The 27,984-nt window shown below is 43.1% G+C and overlaps 1 protein-coding gene across 3 annotated transcripts in view; it reads left to right on the forward strand.

The window, feature by feature from the left end:
• The window catches only part of Mtus1 (microtubule associated scaffold protein 1), a 140,115-nt gene that overhangs the window by 23,617 nt on the left and 88,514 nt on the right, over positions 1-27,984 (forward strand). For all 3 annotated transcript variants that reach the window (XM_087901032.1, XM_087901031.1, XM_087901030.1), the window contains exon 2: positions 22,246-24,452. In XM_087901032.1, the coding sequence (XP_087757158.1) occupies positions 22,407-24,452 (2,046 nt within the window). In that variant the 5' untranslated portion in view covers positions 22,246-22,406. The remainder of the gene's footprint in view (positions 1-22,245; positions 24,453-27,984) is intronic.

Below are 27,984 nucleotides of genomic sequence, written 5' to 3' on the forward strand. Positions count from 1 at the left end.
CAGGTGATCCTGAGCTGCATGTGAAATGTAGCTGAGCAAGCCATGGAGAGCAAGCCAGGAAGCAGCATGCTTTGCTTCTGGCATCCAGGTTCCTGTTCAAGTTTCTGCTCTGGCTTTCCTCCATGATAGACTACCATCAAGAAATGTAAGCCAAATAACCCTTTCCTCCCCAGCTTGCTCTCGGTCACGGTGTTCACCACAGCAGTGAAAAGCAAACTAGAACACTGCGACTCCAGAGTCCATGGGGTTGTGCCAGCTTGTGGCCGTGCTCAGCTACATTTAGAAGGGGACCCATGTCTGTGTGCATTGAGATGCTTGTTTATCATTCTGAAATTTTTTCTATTCCGTGAGTGATCTTTAATGGATAGTAAGGAAACCTTACATCATAGTCTTGTTTATTGAGAACTTACTTGTGTAGGAATCATTTCAGAACTTCTGTGGATACAAGCATGCTCATGAGACAACTCCTCCATTCAGAACCACACATTGTAACACCGTTTACTTAACTGTGGAGAGGTTGTTGAGGATGTCCTAGGTTAAGTGGGCTGTGAATGGGGATATCCCACAAAGGGGGTTGTGACATCTTTTGTCCAGAAACAGTGTCAGCACTGGTGTTGCAGGAGATCCAGCCTCTTAATTTTCCCTGAAATCCAGATTTAGAGCCTGTTTCTAAGTTGTGTGAGTCAATATGGAGTGTATTTCTTGTAGTCACCTTGATTTTTCAAGTCCTGCCTGGAGTCACCCATGTATCGCAGGCTTTTCCCACACCTGTGTTCCACACCCCCCCCCCTCCACGTGTCTGGATATTACTCTATATTACAACAAACTCCTCCACCCTCCCCAGTGAAAACCTATCAGCGGACTTTCTCTGGTCACTATGAGTTTATTCTTTCTACGATCATTTGTCTATTTTATGAGTCAGTAGATGGGATATACACAAACATGAAATAACTGGCGATAAGCATTTGAGTTTTTGAGACATGGATAAGTCTGGAAAACATTACGCTAAGTGAAAGAGTTGGTTGGTAGAGTGGAAATTTCAGTAAAGATCTCAAGAATAAACAGGTGTGGTGACCCATGCCTTTAATCCCAGCACATGGGAGGCAGAGGCAGGTGAATCTCGGAGTTCAAGGTCTACATAGTTTCAGGACAACCAAGACTACACAGAGAAATCCTGTGTCAAAAAACAAGTCTTAAGAATGAAAATTTGATAAATGTAAGGATCTTTTTTTCATTTTTACAAATGTATTCTTTCTATGTGGCTGTTGAGTCCAGAAATGCTTCTAGTTGCAAACGATGTAGTTGCTCATTGGTTAGTCATGGTTGTGAGTACATAGCATTGTGGGCTTGACATTTGATATGTGAGGTGTTCATGAGGCAGGCAGCTCAAAGTTCTGGGGCAGATGGTCAAGTGTTTCTTATCTATTCTGTGTCTGGCTATTGTGATTTGTGGTATTGCCTTGTGGGGATACGGGAAGCCTTGTGGTGGTACATACCTGTAATTCCAGCACTTGAGAGGCACAGACGGTGGATTATGCATTTCAGGCTAGCCTGGACTATATAGAAAAGAAAGTGTAGTGAAATATGCATAGAAATAATAATGTTTGTCCTTCTAGGCATTTTAGAACAGCCTTACTCATATTTGCATGTTGTATAATCCAGTGCCTCCAGAACTTTCTCATCTCAAGCAGAAATTCTGTATAAGCTAAACAACTCACTCTCTCCTGCCTGGTCCTGTCAGTCTCTAATTTGCTTTCTGTCTGCACAGATTTGACTCAGAACCATAAGAAAATGGAATCCATGGTGTTTGGCTCATATCAGATTTTTGTTGATTGTCCACGTTTCGATGGACATTTATGTAGCATCTGACTTTTAATTATCGGACATGCTGCTGCTGTGGACATGGGGCACAGCATCTCTCCCCCTAAATCTCTGTTTCATATACTTTTGGTGTTGGAATGGCATGCTAGTCATATGGTGAGGCTGTGTGTCGCCTTTTGGGCAGCCATGAGGTTGTTTTCCACAACACGCTGTCATTTTCTCATTCTCATCAGTAACACAAGAGCTTTCCAGTTTTTCCACATCGGCACCCATGTCGAAATATTAGCTTTCCTAACGGGCATAACTAGTATCACATTATGATTTTGACTTGTATTTTCTGTAATAATTAATGCTCAGCGTCTTTTCATGAGATTTACCCTGGTCTTTGGTAGAACTGATTCTCACGCTTTCCTACTGGATTTTTGAAAGAAGGGGGAAAATGTCACTTATTTTATATTCTTGATTCATGAGATTAAGATGATGGTAACTAGATTCAAATGAGAACGTCCTTCTCTTTATACCCTCCACCTCATTGATGGAGAGTCAGAAACATTAAGGGCTGGGTAGGTGTATTAATGTCTTGTTGCTGTGATAAAATATGACCAGAAACAATATACAGGTGAAGGTATAATATTTTGTATTGTAGTTCCAGAGGGCTAAACATCCATCTTGGCAGGAGCAGGAGCTGAGAGGTCATATCTCAGCCATAAACAGGAACCAGAGAGAGGATTTTTGAGATGGAAGTGGGGTAAGGCTATACCTTCGCAAGCCCTGCCCCCAGTGACATATTTCTTTTCAGCCACTCTTTCTATTCTAAAAGTGCCATCCCCTCCATAAACCACCAGCTACGGATCAAGTGTTTAAATACGTAGGATATTTCTCTTTCAGATCACCAGGTCCCAACTCCTGGCCCTCGGGCTGGTGGCCATCTCATAATGAAAATGTATTTAGTCCAACTTCAAACGTCCTCTTCAACAGTCTTGAACAGCTTCAACACTGTTAAAACACGCCCAGAGCCTCTGTTGAGATTCAAGGCAATCTCTTAGGCTTGTACTTACGGCACTGAATGTACATTACCATTCCACAAAGGAGTGCAGGTATAGTGAAGACAGTATACTAAGGGAAGACCCCGAACCCAGCAAGACAAACAGCAAATCCTTACATAACTCCCTGTGTGTCTGGTAGCTGAGCCACTCAGGTGGCTCCACGCCTGTGGCTTTGCTGCCTGCAACAAACATCTTTACGGATCGTTCCACTCCTTATATGCCACTCTCCTTGGACAGTGTGTCACAGCTCTGGAATCTCCAGCATCTCTGGGGTCTCTGGAGGCTTCGCTATTACCTCTTTACACAATGGCCTTTAAGGGCTTCCTGGTCTCGGAGCCGTCTTTCACAGACTCTAGTCTGGCCCTAGCAGCTCTTTGAATCTGTGCAAAAAGAATCCATGACCCCTTTGCTCTTGCATCTCTCGTGTCTCTTAAGCTCGTACCACATGGACAGCACTGCCTGCTTGGGGTGAACTCTCACCCTTCCTGAACTCTGTTAGCAGAAAAACCTCTTAGAATTTCTTTTTGTAAGAAATTTTCATTTGGTTTTATTAGTCAAGGCAAATAGGTATACCACTTTTAAAACTTTGTTTCAGAACTCTCAGCCAATCTGTACATTTTTATGTTAAAATAAAAATACACTGTTTATTTTATTTTATTTATTTTTTTGTAAGTCAACAGGTTTTATTTTTTTTTCTCAAAGTTTATTAAAATACAAAAGTCTCCATTTCCGCCCCTCCTCCCAACCCCCTCCCACTCCCCCCACTCCCTCCCCTCCTCCCTCTCCATCCCCATCCCCAAGAGCAGTCAGGGTCTCCCACCCTGTGGGTAGTTCAAGCTCCTCCCCCCTCCCTCCAGGTCCAGGAAGGCGAGCATCCAAACAGACTGGATCCCAGAAATCCAGTATATGCAGAGGAAACAAGTCCCAGTGTCATTGTCAATGGCTTTTCAGAAAGACTCCGGGCCAGCCACATTCAGAGAATCTGGTTGGATCACATCCTTGTTCAGTCCCAGTCCAACTGGCCTTGGTGAACTCTCATTAGATCAGTCCCCTTGTATCAGTGGGTGATCGCACCCCTCGCAGTCCTGATTTACTTCCCACAGGGCAGGAAACCCTGACTGCTCTTAGGGATGGAGAGGGAGGAGGAGAGGGAGTGGGGGGAGTGGGAGGGTGTTGGGAGGAGGGGCAGAAATGGAAACTTTTATAATTTAATACAATTACTTTCTCATTAAAAAAAAAAAAGACTCCGGGCCAGCCACATTCAGAGAATCCGGCCTCATTCAGAGAATCTGGCTGGATCACGTGCTCGCTCAGTCCCAGTCAACTGGCCTGGGTGAACTCTCATTAGATCAGTCCCCTTGTATCAGTGGGTGATCGTACCCCTCACGGTCCTGATTTCCTTTTTCATGTTCTTCCTCTTTCTGCTCCTCATTTGGACCTTGGGGGGCTCCGTCCAGTGCTCCAATGTGGGTCTCCGTCTCCATCTCCATCCATTGCCAGATGAAGGATCTATGGTGATAAGCAAAATATTCATCAGTATGGTTATGGGTCAAGGCCAGTTCAGGTACCCTCTCCTCTGTCCAGAGAACAATCTGGGGATCTCTCCTTGGACCTGGGATCCCCTTTATAATCAAGTCTCTTGTAAACCCTAAACTGACTCCCTTAGTTGAGATATATTCTTCCCTGATCCCATATCTATCCTTCCTCCCTCCCTCCCTCCCAGTCCCCCGAGCATTCCCCATTCCTCCCAAAAAGAGGAATATGGTATATATTTACTCATAAATGGATTCTAGCCATAATTAAAGGTCTTTGAGTCTATTATTCGTGATCCTAGAGAAGCTGGATAGGAGGGTGAACTTGAAAAAAATTCAGGTAATTTTTCTCCTGGAGATTGGAAATAGACAAGAGTCCCAGGTAACCTTGGGTGCATGGTGGGGTAGGAGGGTTGTTGGAAGGGGAGAGGGTTAGAGAGAAGGGAGCAGGGGAGAAATGGGGAACACTGTTTATTTTAAATCTCAATGTTTTCTAAGTTTAAAATGATCCAGGATATAATGTTTCCAGTCAAGCTAAGTGCAGGTAGAAAGCAAGCACATACTTAGGCTTTTTTCTGCTGTGTTTTCTTCTCCTCCGGACTCTTAGAAAGATCATCTCCTGGTAACTCGGGGGACAATGATAAATCAGCAAGTAGACATCGGAGTTTCTTTCCTACTTTTTTGAAAACTGCCTGTACAGAAATATTGCCTCTTAAGCTATCAGCATCATTATCTTCAGGTAGCAAATGGGAAGCAAAGGTAATGGGGGTAATGTAGAGGTCACTAAAGCCACGTGTTGCTCCTTCTCCTTAGTGCCTACGCTTGGTGTGAGTGACTTAGTTTTCTGTTTAGTAGTAGATACTGGTTCTTCCTTTGTAGTAGCGGCTTTACTTTCCTTCCCAACAACTGTTTTCTTGGAGGCTTTATCTACAATCAAGTTATTGTCTACCTTTGTTATTTGAAGGGGTGGCTTTGTCTTTACTTTGTCACTTTTGGCGGTCCCAGCCCTTGAGGGAGAAGGTGCGTGTTCAGTTTCAGTTTCTTCACATCCTTCACACGGTTTGTCTGGAAGGCACTGGCACCAGTTTCTGTGCCCCCCTTAGTAGGGGTAGATGCATTTGGGGCATTCGCAGCTTGGGCAGCTGCCTCTTCAGCTCATGCCTTTTTATTCTTGTTCAGTTCAGCTGCCAGGCTACTCCTGAGAGTTAGTGGACTAGGAGAAATGCTTTGAGTGACGACTTCTGGTTCTAGACAATCTGTGCCTGCTACGAGATCTTGAGTGCCTAGATGAATATGGGCTGCTGCTTAGAGGTTTGGCAGACAGTAACTTCAGAGGTCCATGATCACGGTGTGACGCGGTGGGGTGCAGGCAGGCCTGGTGCAGAAGAGGAGCTGGGAGTCCTACAGCTTGACCGGCAGGCATCAGGAACCGGCCTGAGAGGCACACTGAGGGAAGCTTTAGCAAACGAACCCTCCAGAATTTCTTATACAAGGTGGACGCTTAGATTGTGGGATCTTGCCCCTCCCCGACTCCGCACCCTTCCCAGGATTCCTGTGCAGAGCAGGCTTCTTGAATTGCTCTAAGAATCGGAGCATCTTCTCCAGCATCTGTTTTAGGGGCAACATTATATTTCCTATTGCTCTTTCCTCTAAACTCTATACTCTGTATTTTTTTTTTTTGTTTTTTTTGAAGACCTGAGTAGACAGAAGAAATATTCTACAGGTGGGCATTAGAGTAATGAGGAACAACCGTGCTACAGACTCAATGTTTTGCTGTCTGGAAATTTCCTGCACCAAAGCAAGTAGGCCATTATGTGTTAATTTGGTCTCAGGCAGGTTCTTACACCAGGGCAGAGGACATTAAAATTCTTTGCCAAATATTGCAGGGAATGGCCTCTAGCCCAGTGGCTAGAACAATCTCTGCTCATGTCTTAATCTCTTGAGCATGACCTCCACCAACATTCCTTTAAGCACCACTGTCTTCCAGGCTTCAGCTAGCACGGCCCATCAGCCTGCTTGTGGCATTCAGCACTTTTGTAGTCCAGAGTTCCAAAGGTTCTCTACCTCCCTCAAAAACAAACACACAAACAAAACATAAAAAAGGGTAGGCTCTTCACATCACTAGCGCTTACTGTTCTGTTGGTGTTTGGGTTGTGGCACACAACCCAAAGCAACTTACACATACCCTTTATTAGTTACAGTTCCAGAGAGAGAGAATTATCAGGGTTGGGAGGTATGGGAGTCCAGCAGCAGGAAGCTGGGAGCTGACATCTCAATGGCAAACAGGAAGCAGGGAGAGTGAGCTGGAAGTTATGTCCCAGAGCTTGCCCTTTGTGATGACCGTCCTTCAGCAAGGCTTCTTGTCCCAGAAGTTTTATAGCCCACCCCAGACAGCACTACCAGGTGGGGAGCAGGTATTAAATCCAGTGCTTCTGAAGGATATTTCTCATTCAAAGCACTCGAATAGGTTTTCCTGAATTATTAGTAACTGGGTTATGGATAAAAGGGATTTCAGCTTGGCAATCAGCCCAGAAACCTGTGTCTATTTAAGGTCACCAAGTGAACTTTGAAAGGCATTTGGTAGAGTGGGGACCTACCACTGAAAGTTGTGTAAATAAAGCGGTGATGGCATTGAAGACACCAGCGTGTGAGAGCAGCAGAGTGGGGGAGCGTGTGGACTTGGGAACAGTTTGGGTTGAGGCCCCATGCCTACTTGCACACCCTCTACCTTGGGCCCACGTCCCCTCTATGGAAGTGCTAGCTGTTGATGCAGGAGCACGGAGTTGCACGCCACAGCTGCCTGTCATTGTCTGAGGTCAAAATTCATGAGACTTGTTGGGTTTTCATGCTACCTTGAAGTAAGGAATAATTTTGCCTTTGTGAGGGGAAAATGGTACGGATGTGGGCTCTTTCTTAAATTGCAACAGATAGCCCCAGTGCATCCTCAAACTCCCTTGAAGGAAAGGGTGACCTGCCTTTCCCTGCTGCCCAGCCTGGCCTTGGTGATGGCAGGATTACAAAATGACTGCAAAGCTTCAGGACCGAAGTGTGGCTCAGTGGTTAGAGTGCGGAAAGCTGAGATGCCATCCCAGGTGTACACTGACCACTTTCCTTGGTTCCGATTCATATACTTTCCTCTAGTTAATCCCTGCACCCTCGAGTCTTTCCTACTGGCAGGTCAGGAATTGGGAATCAGGAAAGATAAGTAGTTGTTTAGCCTAATTGAACTTACTCTTTGTGGAAAAGGTGGGAGGGCTCTCTCTCTTTCTCTTTTCTTGCTCTTGCATAAACTTAGGAAACTCAAAGGATGATTTTTTTTTTTTTGGCAGATAGTTTTTCTTACAAATCTACCTTTGGGGGCTCTAACCTCCTGATTCTCTAATATAGATTAATCAACCTTGTTACCTAATCTCCAATTGGTCCTCGGCCAGTGCTTTCTCAAGGGTGCCTTGTGTCCATTTTGTTTGTCTCTGGGTTTCTTTTTTTTTTTCCCCTTGTGTTTCTTTGAGATGAGTCTCAGGTGGCTGCGCAGTGTCAGAAACTGGAAGAACGACTCCAGCCACTCCTGGAGCAAGGGCTGAAATGTCTTTATCCTTGAGTGATAATGTGCAGTAAAGGGGATTGGATACAGAGTTTCTTGTAATTTGGCCTAGCTTTTCTTTGCAGAAAAAACTTTATACTGTTTTGTGACCCAGAGGAGTACTGAATGTACTGGTTTCTTATCTAAATTGGCATCAAGGACTGTAGCCAGCTTCTTTGGTATGACATCAATACGGAAGAAGCTGGCTTCTACTGGGAAGCAAGAGTAGTAATTTTTGTTTTAGGAGACACAGTTTGACAGACATAATTATGAGTCTCTTTATTTAAGTCCCCTGTGGTATAATCAGCATGGCTCTTCCAGACAATAGGGATTCAAGTTTGGATTTACAAAGTGTCTTAGTGAAGGGTTACTATTGTTGTGATGAAACACCATGACCAAAACAACTTGGGGAGAAAGGGTTAATTTGGCTTACAGTTCCATGTCATCAATGTAGTAATCAGGACAGGAACTCAAATCTGGGCAAGAACCTGGAAGCAGGAGTTAAGGCAGAGGCCATAGAGGGGTGCTGTTTGTCTTTCTCTTCCTGGCTTGTTCTGTCTAGTTTCCTACACAACTGAGGACCACCATCCCAGGAATGGTACCACCCACAACGGGTTGGGACCTCCCCCATCAATCACAAATTGAGAAAATGATCCATAGGCTCTTGCCTGCAGCCCAGTCTTAAGGAGGGATTTTTCTCATTTGCGGTTCCTTCATTACAGATGACTGACTTTAGTATGTTTCAAATTCACATAAAGACTAGCTGGCAAACAAAGGCAATGTTTACTCATAAGTCTGTAGCTTCAAGCCACAGACCATTTGCTACATATATTGATATGGACCATCTTTAAGGTTTTGTTGTTTTTTTTTTTTTGGTCACTATTCATTTTATTTATTTATTTATTGGGAGGGGGAGACAAAAATCTTAATTTGTAACTCAGACAATTTGAACTCATGATCCTTCCTGAATGCTTGGATTATAAGTATGCATCAACATGTCTGGCTGCTTTCCAAAAATGGTTTTGCTTTGCACCCTTGCCCCTCGCTTCTGGCTTTCCTCTTAATGTAGCTGGTATTCTTCATGCAGTACTAACACATAGAGTCATGGCATTTCACCTAATATAGTTAGAAGTACATAACTGAAGATAAAAATTAGCATTTTTTTCTAAATGTACTGTGGACTTTTATTTTTCATACCTTAATGAGCAAAATGAGGCAGGGAGGAGGCAAGAGATTCCAATCTTGATTTTTTACTCCTGATAATTGTGAAGCCTCTAAAGTCTTTGGAATTGCCAGTACTATGTCTAAAGCAAATTCGGGAAGTTCTGTGTTACAGACTCTGGTGTGAGTGGTTTTCAGAGACAAGCAGTGGACAGAACACTACTGGACACCGTAATTCATGCTCTGCAGGTCTGTTTCTCGCTGCAGCATTAAAGAAATGAACTCCCTCTCTAGCCCAGGAAGATGACTCAACAGTAAATCAGCCCCTCTCCTCGAGTGGGCCTGCTGGGAGGAGACTGCTTCCCTTCAGGATGTATTCCTCTGTTGTAGTGTCTGTTTTTGTGTGTAAGCCGCCTGCCTGCAGAACTCCTTGGCATGCATTTTGGGTGTCTGAGTCACATAATCTGTTGTTGGAATTTGGAAGACACGTTCAGGGCTGTATCTTTCTATTTTGTAAAACAGCAGGCAGCTTTCAAGACACTAAGGATTCAAGTTGCAGAGAAAGAGCCAGGTATCACAGGACCTGTAATTCTGAACCAACGACTTCCAGGTCTTTTAACGTCAGTTTTCTGGGACAGACATGTTGATAAAGAAATACAATCTATGCAGTGCGTCTTGTTTCTGCATGGATCTATCTTTAGGATTTCAACGTTTAAATTGTCAAAGAAAATAAAACTATATAAAACAAACATAATGTGACCCGAGAGTGAGCCATTGTGGATGGGCACTACGCATCTTTGTAGAATTTCCCTTTATAGTATTATACTATTAATACTAGAATGTTGTCATTAACAGTATCATTTATTAACTTGAATATGTTAAAGATTATGAACCTCTTAAGTTTAAAGGGTATTAAATGTTTAAGAATTTATTTGTTTAGTGTTTGCTTTTGTTTGAGTTTATTTTGGTTTTGAGACAAGGTCTTAAGTAGTTCAAACTGGTCCTGAGTGCTGATTCTCCTGCCTCTACCTCCCAAATTCTGATTACAGCACAGACTACACCTTTAAGTGTGTATTCCCACATTGACTGTGGAGGTGAACTGAGCATCTTTCCTTCAGATCTTTGGTTCCCTGCATTCCTGGAATAATCCTATTTTAACCCAGAAACAGTCACCCAGCACCAGTAAATGCCAAGTTAATTTGCCATCGTTTTTTTTTGCTTTGCTGTGACCTTTGTAGCTGATGTGTTACAATGTCACCAAGAACCATCTGCACATTTTTCTGCCTGCTAAACCTCAGAGAGATGTTTCATCGGCAGAGAATCCAAGCAAGATTCCTTAGTTGTGGGGGGTGCTTATTCCTCCCAGTTCTGTTACTCCTGGGAGTCTGTGCTGGGTTTTGAATAACGATGGTCTACAGGGAGGAATCATCATAGGAACTGAAATTTGGGTTTCTTGTGGTCTGGTTGAGTTTCTGCCTTGTTGTATGAAAAAATGCTGTTTAAGGTGCAGTCAAGTTTTATGTTTATATATTATATTTATATATATATTATATATATTACAAATAGGACATCTAATGCTTAATTTTATAGTTACTGACTTTTGACATTCATACAGTTTGAAAATGTATGTTGGGATAGTTGAATATTATTCGGGTATTTAAACTGAAAAAAAAATTAGAATTGATTAACTGTAAGTGATCCTAAAAGCTTTGCAATTTAAACTTTGCTTTCCCTCCTCCCGCCTTTTGTGTGTAGCATTTATTATTATTATTTTTTATTATTATAATTTATATTATTATTATTATTTATGTTGTATTACCTCTGCTTCAGGATAAATTCTAGAATGTGGTACAAAGTAAAGATTATAGGCTTTGTCTTCTGAGACAGGGTTTTCCTCTGTAGCTCAGGCTAACCTAAAACTCACTATATAGCCCTGAATGTTCTTGAACCCATGGCCATCCTACTTTAGACTCTCAAGAGCTGGAATTACAAGTGTGAACTATTGTGCCTGGCTCAGAGATTAATACGAACAGAATATCTACTTGTTGGGAAGGATGGTTGTCTTACGAGGTCTTATGATAGAATTCATTCTAGCAGTTCCTCTAGAAAACCTCGAATAATAGAAAAATCTTTAAAGAATGTCTAGTACCCTGAAGCACAGCTATTGTAAAAAGGCCCTTATTAGAACAGACAACTAAAGTGCCTAGGAATGTGATTTAAGATAGTGTGGGGCCTCCACGTGCTGGTTTGGAGGTTTCGGGCAGCTCTTGAGTCAGAAAATTTTGGGTTGAAAGTGCATTTTTAAACAAGCTGCAGGTGTCAGAATCATCGAGACTCGGTGAGTCAGCTACTTGGCTGTGTGGTGACTCCTATACTTCCTGCAGGCTTTCACTAGTTTTTCTCAATGGTGGCATCCTTAGCATAATCACCCATGGCTCCAGTCTGCCTAGCCCCATACCCCACAAGATTTTGTGTGTTTTTGAGACCGAGTTTCCCATTGTGGCCCTGGCTGTCCTAGAACTCTAAGACCAGGCTGGCTTCCAACTCCCAGAAATTCATCTGCCTCCACCTGTAGAGTGATGGGATTGAATGTATGCCGCCTTGCCCAACACCCCAAGTCTTTTGGTTGTATAGCAGGAATTACCTAAGCTCTGCTGGTTAGACTGTGATTTTTAACAGAAGAAATCAGTTCCCAGTACCAACGTTCATTTACAGTTTTATCATAAGAGCTGATCCCAATGTCCCAAGCCTGTAGATAGAGACCGGAGGATCACAAGTTCAAGGCCTGCCTGGACTACAAAATAAGTTCAAGGTCAACCTGGAAACTTAAGTGAGACTGTCTCAAAATAAATAACTAAATATTAGAATAAAATTTAAAAATAGGGCTGAGAGTGTGTGGGAGATGGATATATTTTTGTTGAGGTAGTTTTAATTTTTTAAACCATGGTGTGAATAGAGTTTCTGACATTTTTTGTTATATTTTCAACTTAAAAATTCTTAATTTGTATTTATTTGTTGTTTTTACATACAATATATCCTGACTGCTGTTTCTCCTCCCTCTACTTTTTAAAAATATACAATCTTGACCAGAAACAGCCATTTTATTTATTTATTTATTTATAAGACAGGGTTTCTCTGTGTATCCCTGGCTGTCCTGGATATCTCTAGAACGGGCTGGACTCAAACTTGGACATCTGCCTGCCTCTGCCTCCTGAGTGCCAGGGATTAAAGGTGTGTGCCCCTATGCCTGGCAAATTTGTGTTTTACAAAGAAGTGCATTGTTTTCTTTGGATGATGAAATCGTATCAGTCTCTGCGTTTTAATGCATTATTCATTTCAACCCAGATCTCGCTGGGATTCTTCAAGCTTTGTGTGATGTGGGTAGCAAATCTTCCAGCTGTATTGCTTTTTAATTATTATTTTATTTTTAAAACGATCGCATTTTACAAGCCAATCCCAGTTCCCTCTCCCTCCTGTCTTCCTGCTCTCCCCACTTTCTCCCCCCCCCACCCCCATCGACTACTCAGAGGGTGAGGCCTCCCATGGGGAGTCAACAAAGTCTGTCACATCCCTTGAGGCAGGACCAAGGTCCTCCCCGCTGTATCTAGTCAGTTACAGAGTCAGGTCCTGAACTTGTATATTGGTTTATAGAAAGAAAAGGGAACATCATATTTCTTCTAATTTACACTAATGTTTGAAATCTTTTCTGTACCAGCCCAGAACATGATAGATTATTTATGCGGCTTTCCCACACTATCTTCTGTGACTTCCTTCTTTAAATATTAATATAAGTGAAGTAATCCTTTAAAATAATGTTTAATTGAACAGACATTTACTGGGCACTTGTTGTGTGCCATACGCTCCCCTGTGTGGTGTAGATTACGCAGTGGTGCGCCCTTTGAGCGCGTCTGGGTTTTTGTCTGCATTCTCTCTCCAGCGCTTAGTCAACTCGGCTCCATTCGAACCGTTTCCTGCTTGCTGCTTGTCTCCAGTAGAACGTGGTCCACACCTCAGCCAAGCTGAGTGTCAGCGTCTGTCTTCCCGACTTTGGAGCATATAAATAGAATCTGAACCCTGAGCTGCCCCCACGGCTATCCCCTTTCCTGTCCCCTGAATCATGAAGCTTTCTCTAGACATTCCCTAGACTCCCCTGCACTTTGGATCCTCTCCTGCATGATTCCTCTGCCCGCGCTGCCTGGCTGCCCTCCACTGGACAAAGTCCTCTATACTTCCCCCTGACTTTGGCAGGTCAGCATCCCATCATGCGGTCTGTTCATTACTCCTGTGGCATGTGAATGTTTTCCTACCAAGCAGTTTAGCTAACTGTCTAACATATAATATATATTATGGCACACACATATAATAATAATAATAATAATAATAATAATAATAATAATAATAATATATGCCTCATTTATTGCCGACACAGTGCTAGCCTCTCTGGAACCTAATCATGGCCAGCACATGGCAGATATCAAACACATGCCTTCAAATTGTATTATGAAACAATAGTACTCATATCTTTTTACACTTTTGACTGAATGCAGATTTTGCTCTAAGATCTAAAAGCAAAACTACCATTAATTAATCACTGAAGGGGGCTGGAGAGATGGCTCAGCAGTTAACACTGGCTGCTCTTCCAGAGGCCCTGAGTTCAATTCCCAGCAAGCATAAGGTGCCTCACAACCATCCATAATGAAATCTGGTGCCCTCTTCTGGCCTGCAGGTATACGTGCAAGCAGAACACTGTACAGGTAGGTAGGTAGACAGACAGACAGACAGACAGACAGATGATAAATAGATAAATTTTATAAAATGGATTGAAGAGTTTACAGTCTCCCAAGATGGTGTCACGAGCTGGAGACTCAGTGTGCAAATTCAAACCTATCAGGGAATGCCAGACACCAGTCTTAATTATGAGTGAAGAGAAGTGTTCTCTTGGGTGCAGAGCCCTAGGCCCGAGGGAACACCAAGAGATGGCTGTTGGTTCCTCATTTTCCATTTTCTCCTCCTGTGTGGTTATGCAGAATTTCCTTCCAGGTGTAGCCAGCCAGTATTGCTAGCTATTTCCCAGTCTGCCTTCTCAGCAAGCATAGCCAGCCACTGCTGTTAGGATCGGGGACCAGAAAGCAGTTTCCCTGCCTGCCTCCACCCTGTCCCGTGAAACATGAATAGTGCTACTTGGGCCACAGATTCAAGGCCATGTATGACAGAAGAATGAGAAAGGTGGGCCCTGGGCGCTGATGGCTGATGAGGTAACCTATGCAAACCTAAGCAGTCCAGGACAAACTTCTGCATGACAATTTGCATCTTTTCACTATTTACTTGACAGCTTTCTGTATTTGCATCTAACTGGAATTTACATATAAAGGTCATCGGTGTGTTTTATGACTCTGGACAGGGAGTGTCTGGACAGAAGTGAAATGTCTGGAACATCATACATTCCCTGAAGTGCACAGGGATTTGTTTTATTGTGGACTAAAAGAGCATGAATTTGTTGGATTAGCGTTAGAATTCTATGGATCACCTTTGAGTTTCTTTTCTAGCCCTGAGGGTCAGTGGCTTTGAAATATTGAGCCTATGTTTCAATCAATGATTGACTTTTAAAAGTCTCTTCTTGGCTGAGGTATAGATCAGTCATGCAGCGCTTGCCAAGCATGCACAAGTCCTGGGTTTTGTTTCCTTATGGCGTACACACCCCTAAAATAAAATGTTTAAAGAAAACAGGAGTGTCATTTGGTAAGGTCATTTTAAATAGAGAAAGCAGGAGTGAGTAAAGACTCAGTGTCACAGTTGAACTGAGTTCTTCTCTGTTGTAAGAGCAGAATTTAGGAAGATAAGGTTAGTTGTCCATCTGTTAGGGCTGCATCCCAAGACTTGTGGGACAGAACTGAAGTCTGCAAGTGGTTCCCAGCTGTCTAGATGTCATTGACGTCCTATACACAGAAACTTAGAGTAAAGGCTACTTTATCAGGTAGGTGTAGAAAGAGCCCAATGGTCTGTACAGGACAGGTGAAACCTGTAAATTACCCAACACTTAAGAATTGTGCATTTCTGGGATTTTCCATGTAGGCTTTCTCGATCAAGGCCGCCCGTGGGTAACTGAAGCTGTGTAAATGAATCCACAGTTGAGAAGGACCACTTTGTCTCTAAGGGAATTCTACACAAGAGCAGCTTTGAAGCTGGTTACTCTCTGTCCTTTCCCTGCTGCATGCTGTGTTTTCACTGTGTCGAAAACAGAATGTGTTTATTTCCACCCATGACCACCACTGTGCGTATTATCATGTTTTCATTTCTTGTTATAGATGAGCTTTTTTTTTTTTTTGAGACCGTCTCACAGTGTAGCCCAGGCTGGCCAGTTGCAGGCTTTCTGAAATGTAGTCAGACTTTCTTTTGTGGGAGCTCCAACTCCCCAGTAATGATATGGAGACTTAGGATTAATTATGAAAGCTTGATCATAGTTTACTTAGGCTTTTCCCCATAATTTAAATTAACCTGTCTCAGTCTCCGTTCTGCTACATGGCATGGTTACCTCTGCTCTGGACCATATGTCTGACTTCTTCAGAGTCTCCCTGCAAAACCCGCATGTGTAGATTCCTCCTTCTCTTCTTTCTCTCCCAGAAATCTCTCCTGTCCTCTCCTGCCTAGCTATTGGCCTTTCCATTCTTTATTAAACCAATCAGAAGGCAGAGACACAGGTTTCCAGTGTACACAAATATCCTGCAACACTGGCAACACTGGCCTTAACCTTGAAAATGCTTCTGCCTCAGCTTCCCTAGTGCTAGATTATAGATGTGCACCTTGTGGGTGGGTACTTGCCCACACGTGTGTGGGGGTTGGAAGTTGGTATTGGATGTCTAAGCAGTTGCTTCTCTGCCAACGTTTTCTTTTTTTTTTTTTTTCTTAAGACGACTTCTCACTGAACCTGGCACTCACTGTTTCCAGCTAGATTGGATCCCTAGGATCCACCTGGTTTTGCCCTCTAGCTCTGGGTGATAGGTGTGCACCACCATGCACTGAATGTTTGTGTAGGTACTCGGGATCCATACTGGAGTCGTCCTCATTGTACAGCAAGCACTTTACCTGGGAACGTTTCAGTGATAGCCCACTGTTTGCTTTAATCTGCTGATGCTAACGTTAGTGGGCCGGGTGGCGCAGCAAAGCTGTTTTCTTCCACAGGTAGGGCTTCTCTGTACAACAGCTTGAACTCACAGAGATCTTGCCTGTCTCTGCCTCCCCAGTGTTGGCATTTAAAGGCTTGTGCCACCACTGCCCGACCTGTTTGCTTTTTCTTAAGACCAGTTCCTGTTCTGCCTACATATCCTGCAGAAATGATCATGTTCTTCAAAGGCTGTACGTGATTGATATTCAGTTTCTAATATATCACAACTTTCCATATACCCTTTGCCCCGGAGGTCTCCCTGCTGGACATTCTTGACTGCTTGTTGCCTATGGACTACTGGGAAGCTTTATGGTCAGACACTTCTTTGGGTTCCTGGTGTTTGAGGGTACTTCTAACTTGACCACCTCGTTGTGGTGAATTGATTCTTCTTCATTTCTCAGTTGTCTGAGACAATGTGGGAAGTGGGGTGTGGCATTGAGTTGTCTAAAAATCTCTTTATTCATACCGATCACATTTTTTTTTTCTGTTTAATCTAACGTCTATCATTTATCGTTTTGAAATGGGTCTCTTTATCAAGACTAGCCTTGAACTTTAGGGCTAAAGTAATGCCTTACTCTCCCAATAGCTTAGACAGTACGCACTGGCCATGCGTCCTGACCATGTTCCCCCCTGAACTGTGCAGACTTTGCTGCATTGCCTTCTAGCTTTCAGGCTCCAAGAAGTGTCTTTTGATGATACTTGATCCTTGTCTTTTTTGTTGTAATTTATTTAACTCAGAAGTTTAGAAAAATGAGCACAAAACAGTGCTTACCTTTGCCCACTCCGGTCTGGTAAACTCTGACATTGTTATTTAACACTCACATGGGCTTTCCTCACTGGTACAATCATCTTTCTTCCTCTCCCTCCCTGAAAGGGTATCGCTGTTTAGCTCTGGCTAGCTAAACAGACTTGCTATGTAGCCCAAGCTATCTCCAGATTTGTGGCAATCTACTTGTTTCAGCCTCCCAAGTACTGGGATTAGAGGTATGGATCACCACTTCAACAAGACCATCGTTGTTTATACATTTGCAGAGTTGATAGTGAGCTGTGGAGGAGTCCCAGGAAGCACTAGAACAGCTGTGTCATTCACACTCCCTGGTGACGTACAGTCCTCTTTTCCCATCGGAATGATCGGCCTTCGAGTCCTCCTGGCGAAGTTCAGACCTCATGATTTTTTTTTTATTTTTAAAATTTTTATTTATTTATTATGGATACAGTGTTCTGCCTGTATGTATGCTTGCATGCCAGAAGAGGGCACCAAATATCATTGTAGATGGCTGTGAGCCACCATGTGGTTGCTGGGAATTGAACTCAGGACCTCTGGAAAAGCAGTCAGTGCTCTTAACCTCTGAGCCATCTCTCCAGCCTGAGACCTCATGATTTATATCAGAATTTACGCGGGGACAGAATCTTTTTCTAAATTAAACGGAATGGGTGAGAATCTGTCTACGCTCGGTTTTCTTTAAACAAGAAGGGATGGAGTGAGAAACAGATGAGGACTTGATGGATCTGGTGTAAGATTGTGAGCTGTGGGTACTCAGAGACAAGGACTCTGGAAGCTGGGGCATCACGAAGGGACGGAAGGGGAAGATGGGACTTGTATGTGGCCATTGAGGTGAATGGGAAAGAAGTCATTTTTCTATGCAAAGTCAGACTCCTTTGGTACCGGGTGGTCCCATACATGGTTCTTTATAGACAGTTAAGCACTCACCAATAAGTTATATTTTTATCATTGAAGCTGCATGGATACTGGGTTTTATTTTCCTGTTTATTGAGTGTGCTTTCAGTCTTACGGTCTGCAGCAGCTGTGCCAAACTTGAACAGGTCAACGCAAGTTCAGTAAAACAAGCTTCCAGTGCTCACATTTAACACAGCTCCACAGCCTCCTTTCATTACGAGTTTTATCTATCTTTACCAAAGATCTTGTAATATATAAGTATAATTTACATAGTTGGTGACAGGCTTTATAAAACTGGAAATTTAAGGCAATTTTTGCTTTTTAAAAATCTACTGTATCAGATGTTTTGCAGGCATATTTTATGGAGATAAATATTAATTAGAAGAAAACTGAGTCCCTGATGAGATTCACTGCAATTGTAGCCACTCCTCCCCCCCTTTTTTTTTCTGAGACAGGATTTTTACGTACCACCTTGAGTATCCTAGATCTAGCTTTGTAGACCAGGCTGGCCTCAAACTCAGAGATCCACCTGGCTAGAAATTTATTCTCTCTCTCTCTCTCTCTCTCGCTCTCGCTCTCTCGCTCTCTCTCTTCTTTTTCCTTTTCTCTTTTTAGGTTACTGTCGAAGTTATTTGCTTGATTCTCTATTTTCACAAGTAGTGAAGATAGACTCCTCCTCTCTGATTCTATCGACCGCCAAGGGATTACTGATCATATGGTTTTTTTGTATGAGGCAGATGTTAATTTATAAAGTCTTTATTTAGAAAAAAAGGACATAGTTAACTGCTCTATACCTCAAAATCAATTGTATTATCTGAGAACATAATCATGGCAACCATGCCAGTAAATAACAGCAATACACACACACACACACACACACACACACACACACACACACACACACACACCCTAACCAAAATGTAATGTCCCTTAAGATCTTGTTTGGAATACATTTGCCACAAGAAGTGGAGGAAAATAAGGAAGAGGAAATGGGCTAAGTAGCTAACCAGTCAGTCCTGTTAGTCATAAAAACTGAACAGCTGAGTTATTCCATCTGAACAATCATTTAAAAACTGAGATTTAGGATATAATTATTACTATTTCCTAGTTCTTGATGGTTCAGAGTACTCGTAGTCCAGGCTGGCCTTAAACACAACCTCCATGGCTGGTGCCTTCCTGAGTGCCGGCATTACAGCCGTGCACTACTGCTGGGCTGATTTACTGCTTGGCCTTCTAAGTCTCAGAGTGTGCATTCGGCTATTCTCGATTAATTAACTGCCACGTGCGTTTCTGAATCATGATGAGTGAGGAATTTTTCTGTCCTGTCCTCCTGATCAGAGAATACCACTTTCCTGAGAGTTCTCTTTCCAAAAGGAACTTGATCATTGCTCGTTGTTCTGCTAGATTGGATAGTGCTTCTTAGAGAACTTGAGAAAGTTCTCCTGAGGGTGAGAATGGCTTGTCCCCAAGATAATGAATTTTTTTGTGTTGTTGTTGTTTTTGTTTTTCTGTGTTTTAACCCTCTGCTTTGTTTTGGTAGTTTTTAATGTTTCCAAGACAGTAGCTGAGGCTTCCTAAAATTCGAGGCAATTTATATTGCAACTGTAGGAATATGAAAATTTTGCTTTATTGAGTCAGGTGAGATGAAGTCATAGACTATGTGACTAGCACATAGTGGGAGCATTTAGGGAGTTTACTCTGCTTCCTGGGTGGTGAAACGTCCTCTCCAATTTCTAACTCCAGCTGCCTGCCACCTTGCCTTCCCTGCCGCAATGGATTCTCCCACTAGAACCGAAGCCACAAGGAACTCTCTTCCTTACGTTATTTTTGGTCATAGTGCTTAGCATAGCTACAGGAAAGTGATTGAAATGAGTCTTCAGACCACACTCTCTTAAATGATTTCTACCCTTCAAGAAGCAGAAAGGTCTATCTTTTGGTGCTTCTGGAAAGGAATAGGCAGACGTTCATGATGTAAAAATTACCTTGAATGCATTTTATAACGGGAGCAAAATTTTCTAATCTGTGGGGTTAGTAAGATGGCTCACCACCAAGCCCAATGACCTGAGTTTGAAACCTGGGACCCACATGGTGGAAGGAGAGAAGCAACTGCCAAAAGTTGTCCTCTGACCTCTGTGGTATTGCTGGCATACACTCCCACCCACATACACACACAGTAAGTCAATGTAACAAATTGCTAATTTGTACTTCATCAAAACCTTGAAGATTCCCAGACAATAATTTGGTTTTAGTGATTACTTTTAATGAACAGTCAATCTGGTGACAGACTTGACTAATTTATACTAAGTATATAAATTACATAGCCATCATTGTAGGATTTGAACTCTCTAAGTGAATATAGGTATGTGTGTCTATGTGCATGCATGCATATGTGTGCACATGCTGTTGAGGAACACTCTAGCCTTTGCATCAGTAGATGCTGATTTCAGGATGCATGATTAGGAAGACAAACTTATGGAAACACCTGAGCCTCTGGGTGCTTCCTGGTTCCCTTTCTGAATTTTGTTTGGGTCACTGGGGTTTGAATATGGAGTAATAAAATTACAAAGCGGGAAAATAAGGTCTGCTCTTAACTCAGAATTGTAAAGACCACATACTCGGTGTCACGATCCCCAGCAGGTATTTTCCTCAGAACACAGCACTACGACTTGTGACCTACACTGTGTATAAAGGCGGAAAGGCAGATGATGTGAATCTTTAAGAATGACTTATCTGAAGAGCTGGACCTTTCTCAAACACAGCTAAAATTTCATTAGGCTATTCATTCAAATTTATTTGTAAAAAACCTGGATTTTAAATCTTTAAATGGGGGTGGGGAAAGAGACAGAATATGTGTGTTCCTCTGCATCATGGCTTGTGTGTTAATGTCTGGGGACAGCCTTGTGGAGTCGCTTCTCTCTTTCACATGGGTTCTGGGGACTGAGCTCCAGCTGCAGAGCAAACAAACACCTCTAGCTTCTTAGCCATCTCCACAGCCCAGATCTGAAATCTTTCTGGACATTTTAAAAATTTGCTATGGATTACACAACTCAGTTTATTTATGGCAGTGTGAAACTGAGCAAAATTAATTTAGAACATTTTATTACCCATCCCCCAAACATCATTCCAGTTGGCTGTCCTCTTTGTCCAATGCCACACAAACCCCTAATGTACTTTGTGCTTTTATAGTTTTGACTGTTCTGGACATTTTGTATAAACAATACCTTAACAAGTAGTCTTTTGAATGACTTCTTTCTCTTAGTGTAACATTTTTCTATTGTGACACTGTATCTAATGCCTCTTTACATTCTTTATTGTACTCAAGGAGTATTCTGATGCATAAATATGCAAGTTTGGAAAACTTTATTTACCAGTTCCTTCCCATCCTTAGCTTCAGCTGTTGTAGATAATGCTTCCGTTAAGATCGTGTGCATTTGTTTTTACTGTCCTGGGGGTGGGGTGGGGCTTCTGGCATCAGAGAAGTAGCAGTTCTGGTGGACAAGTTCTCCCCCATTTTCCGATCATTTAACCTTTCTCACCTCCTTAAAGACCTTCTCTCCAAACTTGGTCTCCAGTACAGTTGTACTGAAGGGACAGGATTGACTTCAACGTATCATCAGTTTATTTGAAAGCGTTACACAGTTCAGCATACAGTGGCTTTGTTCTAACAGAGGCCACTTCCAATTCTTAATATCAACCTTCTGCACACCCTAGAAAGGTACATGGTTAAGATAGAAATGAAACAGAAAAGAGATGCAAATTTCTGGAGTCTCTTCCACTCATTTGTGGGGCCTGAATGGTCTCTTTGGTATTCACTGTCCTTAACACAACACAGAGTAGGGGCCCTTGTGATGATGGAAGGGACACTCAATTATGCTGGGACAGTGGACATAAACCCGAACTGCCAAGAGAAATTAGAATGAATGGTTTCACTGCCGACCAGCATGAAGGAAAGACGGTCACAGCCTTAGTTCCCTCCCCTGGGGAGTCTCTGAGAGTCAGGAAGACAGACGTCATCTGGGACATCAGTCACAGGGACTTATCCATGTTCCGTGTCATCATGCCCCATTCCTTCCCACACAGAACTATCTTTGACGGATAGTTCTACCTACTATTAGAACTACTATTACGTTGGTAGGTTCGCCAACGATAGCATGAATCCACACATGGACAGTTCGGGTTACTGGTGTGAAGACAGTGATCTAAACTAAGGATGATCTGCACATCTTTCTAACATTTATTTGAATTAAATGTTCTCTTTCTTCCAGGGAACAAGTCATTTCAACTTCAAAGATTCCAAGGCTGCCATCCTGGAACCGGGCTGGAAAGCTATAGGGAGGGAGCGAGACCATTTTTTTCCATTCACTTTCCAATTTCAAAGGATTTGAAGAGAATATAAAATGGCAGAGGTTTAAAGTTCATATTCAGGATGAATGATGATAATTCAGGCAAGTCAGAAGATGAATTGTATTTTGTATTTGTCGGGGATCAAAACGGGAACACATCTGAATACGACACCAAGTCACCATCTACACAGTGCCCTTCAGCGAGTCCCGGGGACTGGACCGCTGCTAACCCGGATGCCATGGTGGTGGACTATGAGATGGATCCTGCCGTGGACGGCAGTGAAAGTCTTTCTTTAAGCCATCAGCGTGTAGAAGCAATTGATTACCCAGAGCCTTCAAGTGGTTTCATTAGTAAGCCCGGGTTTTCAATGCATAGCGATCCTACCCATCAGTCCGCTGCACTCAGTACAGTGACGCCCCCGAACCTGCATAGTAAATTGGATTCCCTAGAGGCACCCCAGGAAGAGAGGTTTGAGCCCTCTCTGTCGAGTGTGCGCAAGTCTGATGATGGTTTCGACTGCGCAGACTCCGCTGCCCCTTTGGAGCTAAAACAGACATTTGACATAAATTTGGACGCAACTAACTGCTCCATTATAGCACACCATTCTATTGAACCGGGTCAGCCTTTCCATGCTCCTGTAGGTCTGCCGCCAACTAGTGTGGGGGGTGGAAACACGCAGCTGTCCTCCCCCATGTGGACAGCACCCCAGCCCTCTGAGATGCATGTGAGAGGAACTCATAACAGCGAGGGCTTTGAAAAACTTCGAGCCCCGCCCCCAGAGGCTCTAAACACAACCTACACGGTGTGTTCTGATGTGCCCATGCAAACCGACAGTGCAGACATTGGAATCGCGTGTCAGGGTTCTTTAGGAAATGTCACCAAAGAGTACCCAGATGGGCCAGAGCAAGGACGCGTTGGAGACAAAGAGATCCAAGCTGTGACACCGGTTTCTGGTGGCAAGGAGGTTCCCAGTGGGTCTGTATTACAGGAGCTCCATTGTGTATCTGAAGATGAACCGAACAGTGAGACTCATTCACACCGCACATATGGTCAACAGGAAATGGGCCAAAACCAGAGAGGAACACTGTCCAACCGTCGTGTTGGTGACGAATGCCCTTCACTGGTGCCAGCTTTTGGTAAAAGTAAACCCAGCACCCCGGACTCCGAGTGTAAAGTCACTATGACGGAAGACCTGCTCGCCGCCTCTCATGACAGCAACTCAGAAATCCAAAAGAGTGTCCCAGAGCAGAAGTTTTCACTGTGTGAGATGGCTTGGGATGGAAATGGTAGAGCCATTAGCACAAATCATGAGGTTTGCACGTCAACACCAGTTCAGGACACCCCCAGTGTAAGCCTTACGCTTTCCCCTGTTGATGCCACAGAGAGGTGCAATCTCATGGAGAAAGATCCAAGAGATGCCGAGACAGCACCAGACTTGAAAGGGGCACCCGCGAATGCGCCAAAGCCTAATCTGGGAAAATCGGCTACCAAAACGAGTGCCACCGTAAGCAGCAAAGTTAGGAAAACAGAAATTATAAGTTACCCAAGACCAAACTTCAAGAACATTAAGGCCAAAGTTATATCCAGATCAGTGTTGCAACCCAAAGATGCTTCTGCAATGAACGGTACACCCAAGCCTCAGATTCCTGGGGTCTCCTCAGAGCCACCAGTGCCTTCTAAACAATTGACGGCTATGAACAGAAAACAGAGATCCGATTTGAATGCAGACAAAAAGTCAGAGATACTAATTAACAAGACAGACAAGCAACAATTTAATAAACTCATTACCAGCCAGGCTGTGCATGTTTCAACTCATTCTAAAAACGCTTCGCTCAGGGTTCCAAGAACAACATCTGCCGCGAAATCGAACCGGGAGGATGTTGACAAGACTTCAGCGTCTTCTCACGCAGCGAGCGAGACTGGGTCCGTAGCTGCGTTTTTCCAGAAGATCAAAGGCATTCTCCCAGGGAAAATGAAAAGTTCAGAGTGTTTGGAAGCAACGTTTGTTTCCCACATCGATCGGATTAGCCCGGAAAAGGGTGAAAAGGACTGCGAGGCTCCAATGGAAAAGCAAGATCTGGGAAAGCCAACCACCAACGAGACTTCAGAATGCAAGCCCCCGTTTGTGGTGAGTGGATACCGCTGTCTGCTTTTAGGAATGAAGAAAGCTGTTGTATTAGCAATATGTTGCCTATGAATTGATAATAATATCACTGAGCTTGGCTCATGATTCATATTTATGTATTCTTTGTCCTGTCATCCAGTATAGAGAGTTAATGGGTCAAAATATAACAACCTTAAACAGTGAAAAACTTAGTTCTAATGTTTTCTTGAACATGGCCTTTCCTTTTGATAGTGTTTTAAAAGAAAAGGTTGATGTTTTGCTATATTAGGTATTTGAAGTGAAGCAGCTGACATTAGGCTATATTTTAATTTTTTTCAAAGAGCAAAAAAAAAAGGGGGGGTGTAAGCATGCAAACCACACTTAAGAAATGGCTATGGAGTGCTGGTGAACACACCAACATAAAAACCGCTCCTGGTATCTTGTTGGGGAAACAGTTTTGGAAGCTGAGCCTAATCTCCCAGATTTGAGTCTACTGCAGCCAGCTGTGTGACACAGGTCTGGTGACTGTGTCACAGCCAGAAGGGAAAGGATTTGGGGGAGGGGTGTATAAGGTGCCCCACGGCCCAGTTTTCATGGATTTCTAGTGCATGAAAGAAACAAATCCATACATAGTAAATAAAGCAAAATGTCTTCTTCAGCACCTGTCAAACCATGAAGGGGACTAAACAGTGTCACTTAAAAAAATCAATGCTGCATTATGCTCAGTTCAAAGGTTATTTTTCTTTAAACACGTATATGCATTTTTTTTGACAATGATGTGATAAAACTAGTTTTCAAAGCACATGCCAGGCTGCTGTTGGGACTGTGTGCGTGCCTTCAGTCTATTTTTGGCAGTGGAGACTTAGGTATATTTTCAGCCCCACATGGTCCGCCCTTGAAAATGCTTGTCCTCTGGACCGGGAACGGATCTGTGTGCAGAGGAGGAAGACAGACATCTTTGGGGATGATGTGTAGGAGGAAGGGAACAGCATCGTCAAGCACCTGAGTTCGTGTTTCAGGTCACTTAGCAGGCCATGCAGGGAACGTCCAGATGATAAACTGGAGATATTCTTGACCTGGCCAGTTTACAGATGTTTGCCTTTATATCAATGGTTCTGTTGGTAAGGATGGACTGCCACAGGGATTTCTGATCCAGTGGGTTTGTGTATTGTTTCAGAACACAGACCTTTTAAGTTCTGTTTGTGTCTAATTGAGGAAACTTGATCGTTTAGAACTTTATCCAATTAAAATCAAAATAAACTCAATTGTAGATAGGTGTTTTTGGCTTTTAGAGTCAGGGTTTCTCTGTAACAACTCTAGCTGTCATGCAAGCTAGCTCTGTAGACCAGGCTGGCCTTGAACTCACAGAGATCTGCCTCCCTCTGCCTCCTGAGTGCTGGGATTAAAGGCATTTGCCACTACCGCCCAGTTTAGACAAGTGTTTATAGATATGCAAAGAGCCAAGATTTTTTTTAATTCATAGAGAATTCAGGTATCAATGTGGCAACCCGCATGGTTTTGAATTCAGCAGAAAGTAGTATTGCAGGCTAGCCTTGAATTTGAGATTTTCTTGCTTAGCACCCACAATGCTAAGATTAGTTGTGAACCAGTGTGCTTAGCTTTATGAGAGCCCTTTGCTAACTTGTGGACCCCCAGTACCAGAAAAACTAGCATAAAGTTTCCTGAACATTGGTCTTTGAATATAAACTGCTTCTGTCATTCTAAAACCAGAGCAGTTTGGTTTTATTTCCTTATATTTCCAATTTGGTAGCTGCAGGCCCATGATGTGGTGTTGAGGTGAGGCCACGGAATCATCAGGGAAACCAGATGTCAGTAGCTTACACGTTAGCAATGTCGCAGTGAGACCTTAGGATTAAATATGAAACGCGGTATAAGGCTGTAAGGACTGTCCCGCAGTCTCATTGCTGACACTTCTCCTTATCTTCTAGAATAAGGAGCTATGCTTCTGTGACCCTGTCTTACACACAGTGGGGTCCTCCGATTTGCCTAATTCAACCCCTACACAGTTCTAGCCTTAGGAAGGGAGGGTGTGAAGAGGCCAGACTGACAGACCATCATAGCCCCAGGTGTTGGCTGATTGTAGAATGCTAAGCAGGTGTATTGGTGTTGCATCTTGTTACTCACTTCAGTACTCAATAGTACTCCTGTAGAAGAATGGTATGGGGTGTGTGTGTGTGTGTGTGTGTGCGCGCGCGCGCGCGCGCTCACATGCACTCTTTTGGTCTTAGTCTTCAGCTAAAGTAATTTACTCAAGGTTGCCTTCCACCTTACGGCTGTTTGGTGATCTGGGTTTACCTGAAACTTTAGGAAGGTTTTTACTTAGAAGAAGTGATTTAAGACTGTGATAGAGGGTTAGAAGTGGTTGCCCATTGCAGAGGTTATGTGTTCAAGATAGCACGCTGTTACATAAAGGAAAGATGGGCCCGTGTGCCTTTCTTATAAGCTGTCATCTATTTGTCCCAGAGATGCTCAGTAATGCCCATTGTTCTTCCCAGCATCAGCTGGGCAGTTGTTACCTATGGTCATACTTCAGAGCGTGTGCTTCAAGTTCACACAGTGTGAAGGAAACAGATGTTCAAGCTCAGGTCTCCTATGCCTCATAAACCTCAAAATTTTTTAGAATGTGGGCTGTGAAGGTAAAATAAATGATCTGTTGTGGAAGGGTCACTCCTGTAAGTTGAAGAGAAGTTTACTTTACTTTTTAAAAGAAAGTTTCTCGGACTGGAGAGATGGCTCTTCCAGAGGCCAAGTTCAATACCCAGCACCCACATGGCAGCTAACAACCATCTGTGATGGGATCTGGTACCCTCTTCTGGCATGCAGGAATACACACAGGCAGAACACTTTATACATAACAAATAAAATTTTTAAAAAGTAAAAATTTCCTTGTGTAGAGGATTCTGTGTCGCTCTCCAGTGTCAATGTGACCTGCAGCCGTTCTCTTGGGACACTAGCTATTAGATTAGTATTGAGTTCACCTAGTCTATGGATTCAACAGCCATCAGTGTGGGACTTTACATATATGTGGGAAACAAGCAGCTGTGATTAGACAAAGGAGGGTCATGGTAGGGAATATGCCAACCTGAGCTTAAGGGCATGCGGTTTGGATAATTTTGAATTTGTGGCTCCATAATTCACTGCAAAGTGACCCCTCTATGAGACTGAGCTTTTCTCTATGTAAAGGGAGAAGGAAAGTACAGTTTATAGTGTTAGAATTTGTACTTGGAGTAAGGCTCCTGTGTCCTTATCTCTACAGTGGAAACATTTGTTAGGCACCTACTATGTATGCCACATATATAGCACTTGTTAAGGGTATAAAGAAAGACAGCGTTGGTCCAAATGTGTTATCCAGTCCAGTGGGACTGCCAGAAAATAAGCCACCAGAGCCCAAGTTCTGAGTGTAATCAGGTTGCTGTGTTACAGGAGAGGAAGATGGGTGGTGGCAATTAGAAAAATTATTAAGGGAAACTTCTTACGAAAATGCCACTTGGTCACTTGCCAAGTGACCAAGTGTAAAGATGAAGAACCATGGGAA

Source organism: Myodes glareolus, chromosome 23 (genome assembly GCF_982192425.1).
Source record: "Myodes glareolus chromosome 23, mMyoGla1.1, whole genome shotgun sequence".
Taxonomy (NCBI): Eukaryota; Metazoa; Chordata; class Mammalia; order Rodentia; family Cricetidae; genus Myodes; species Myodes glareolus.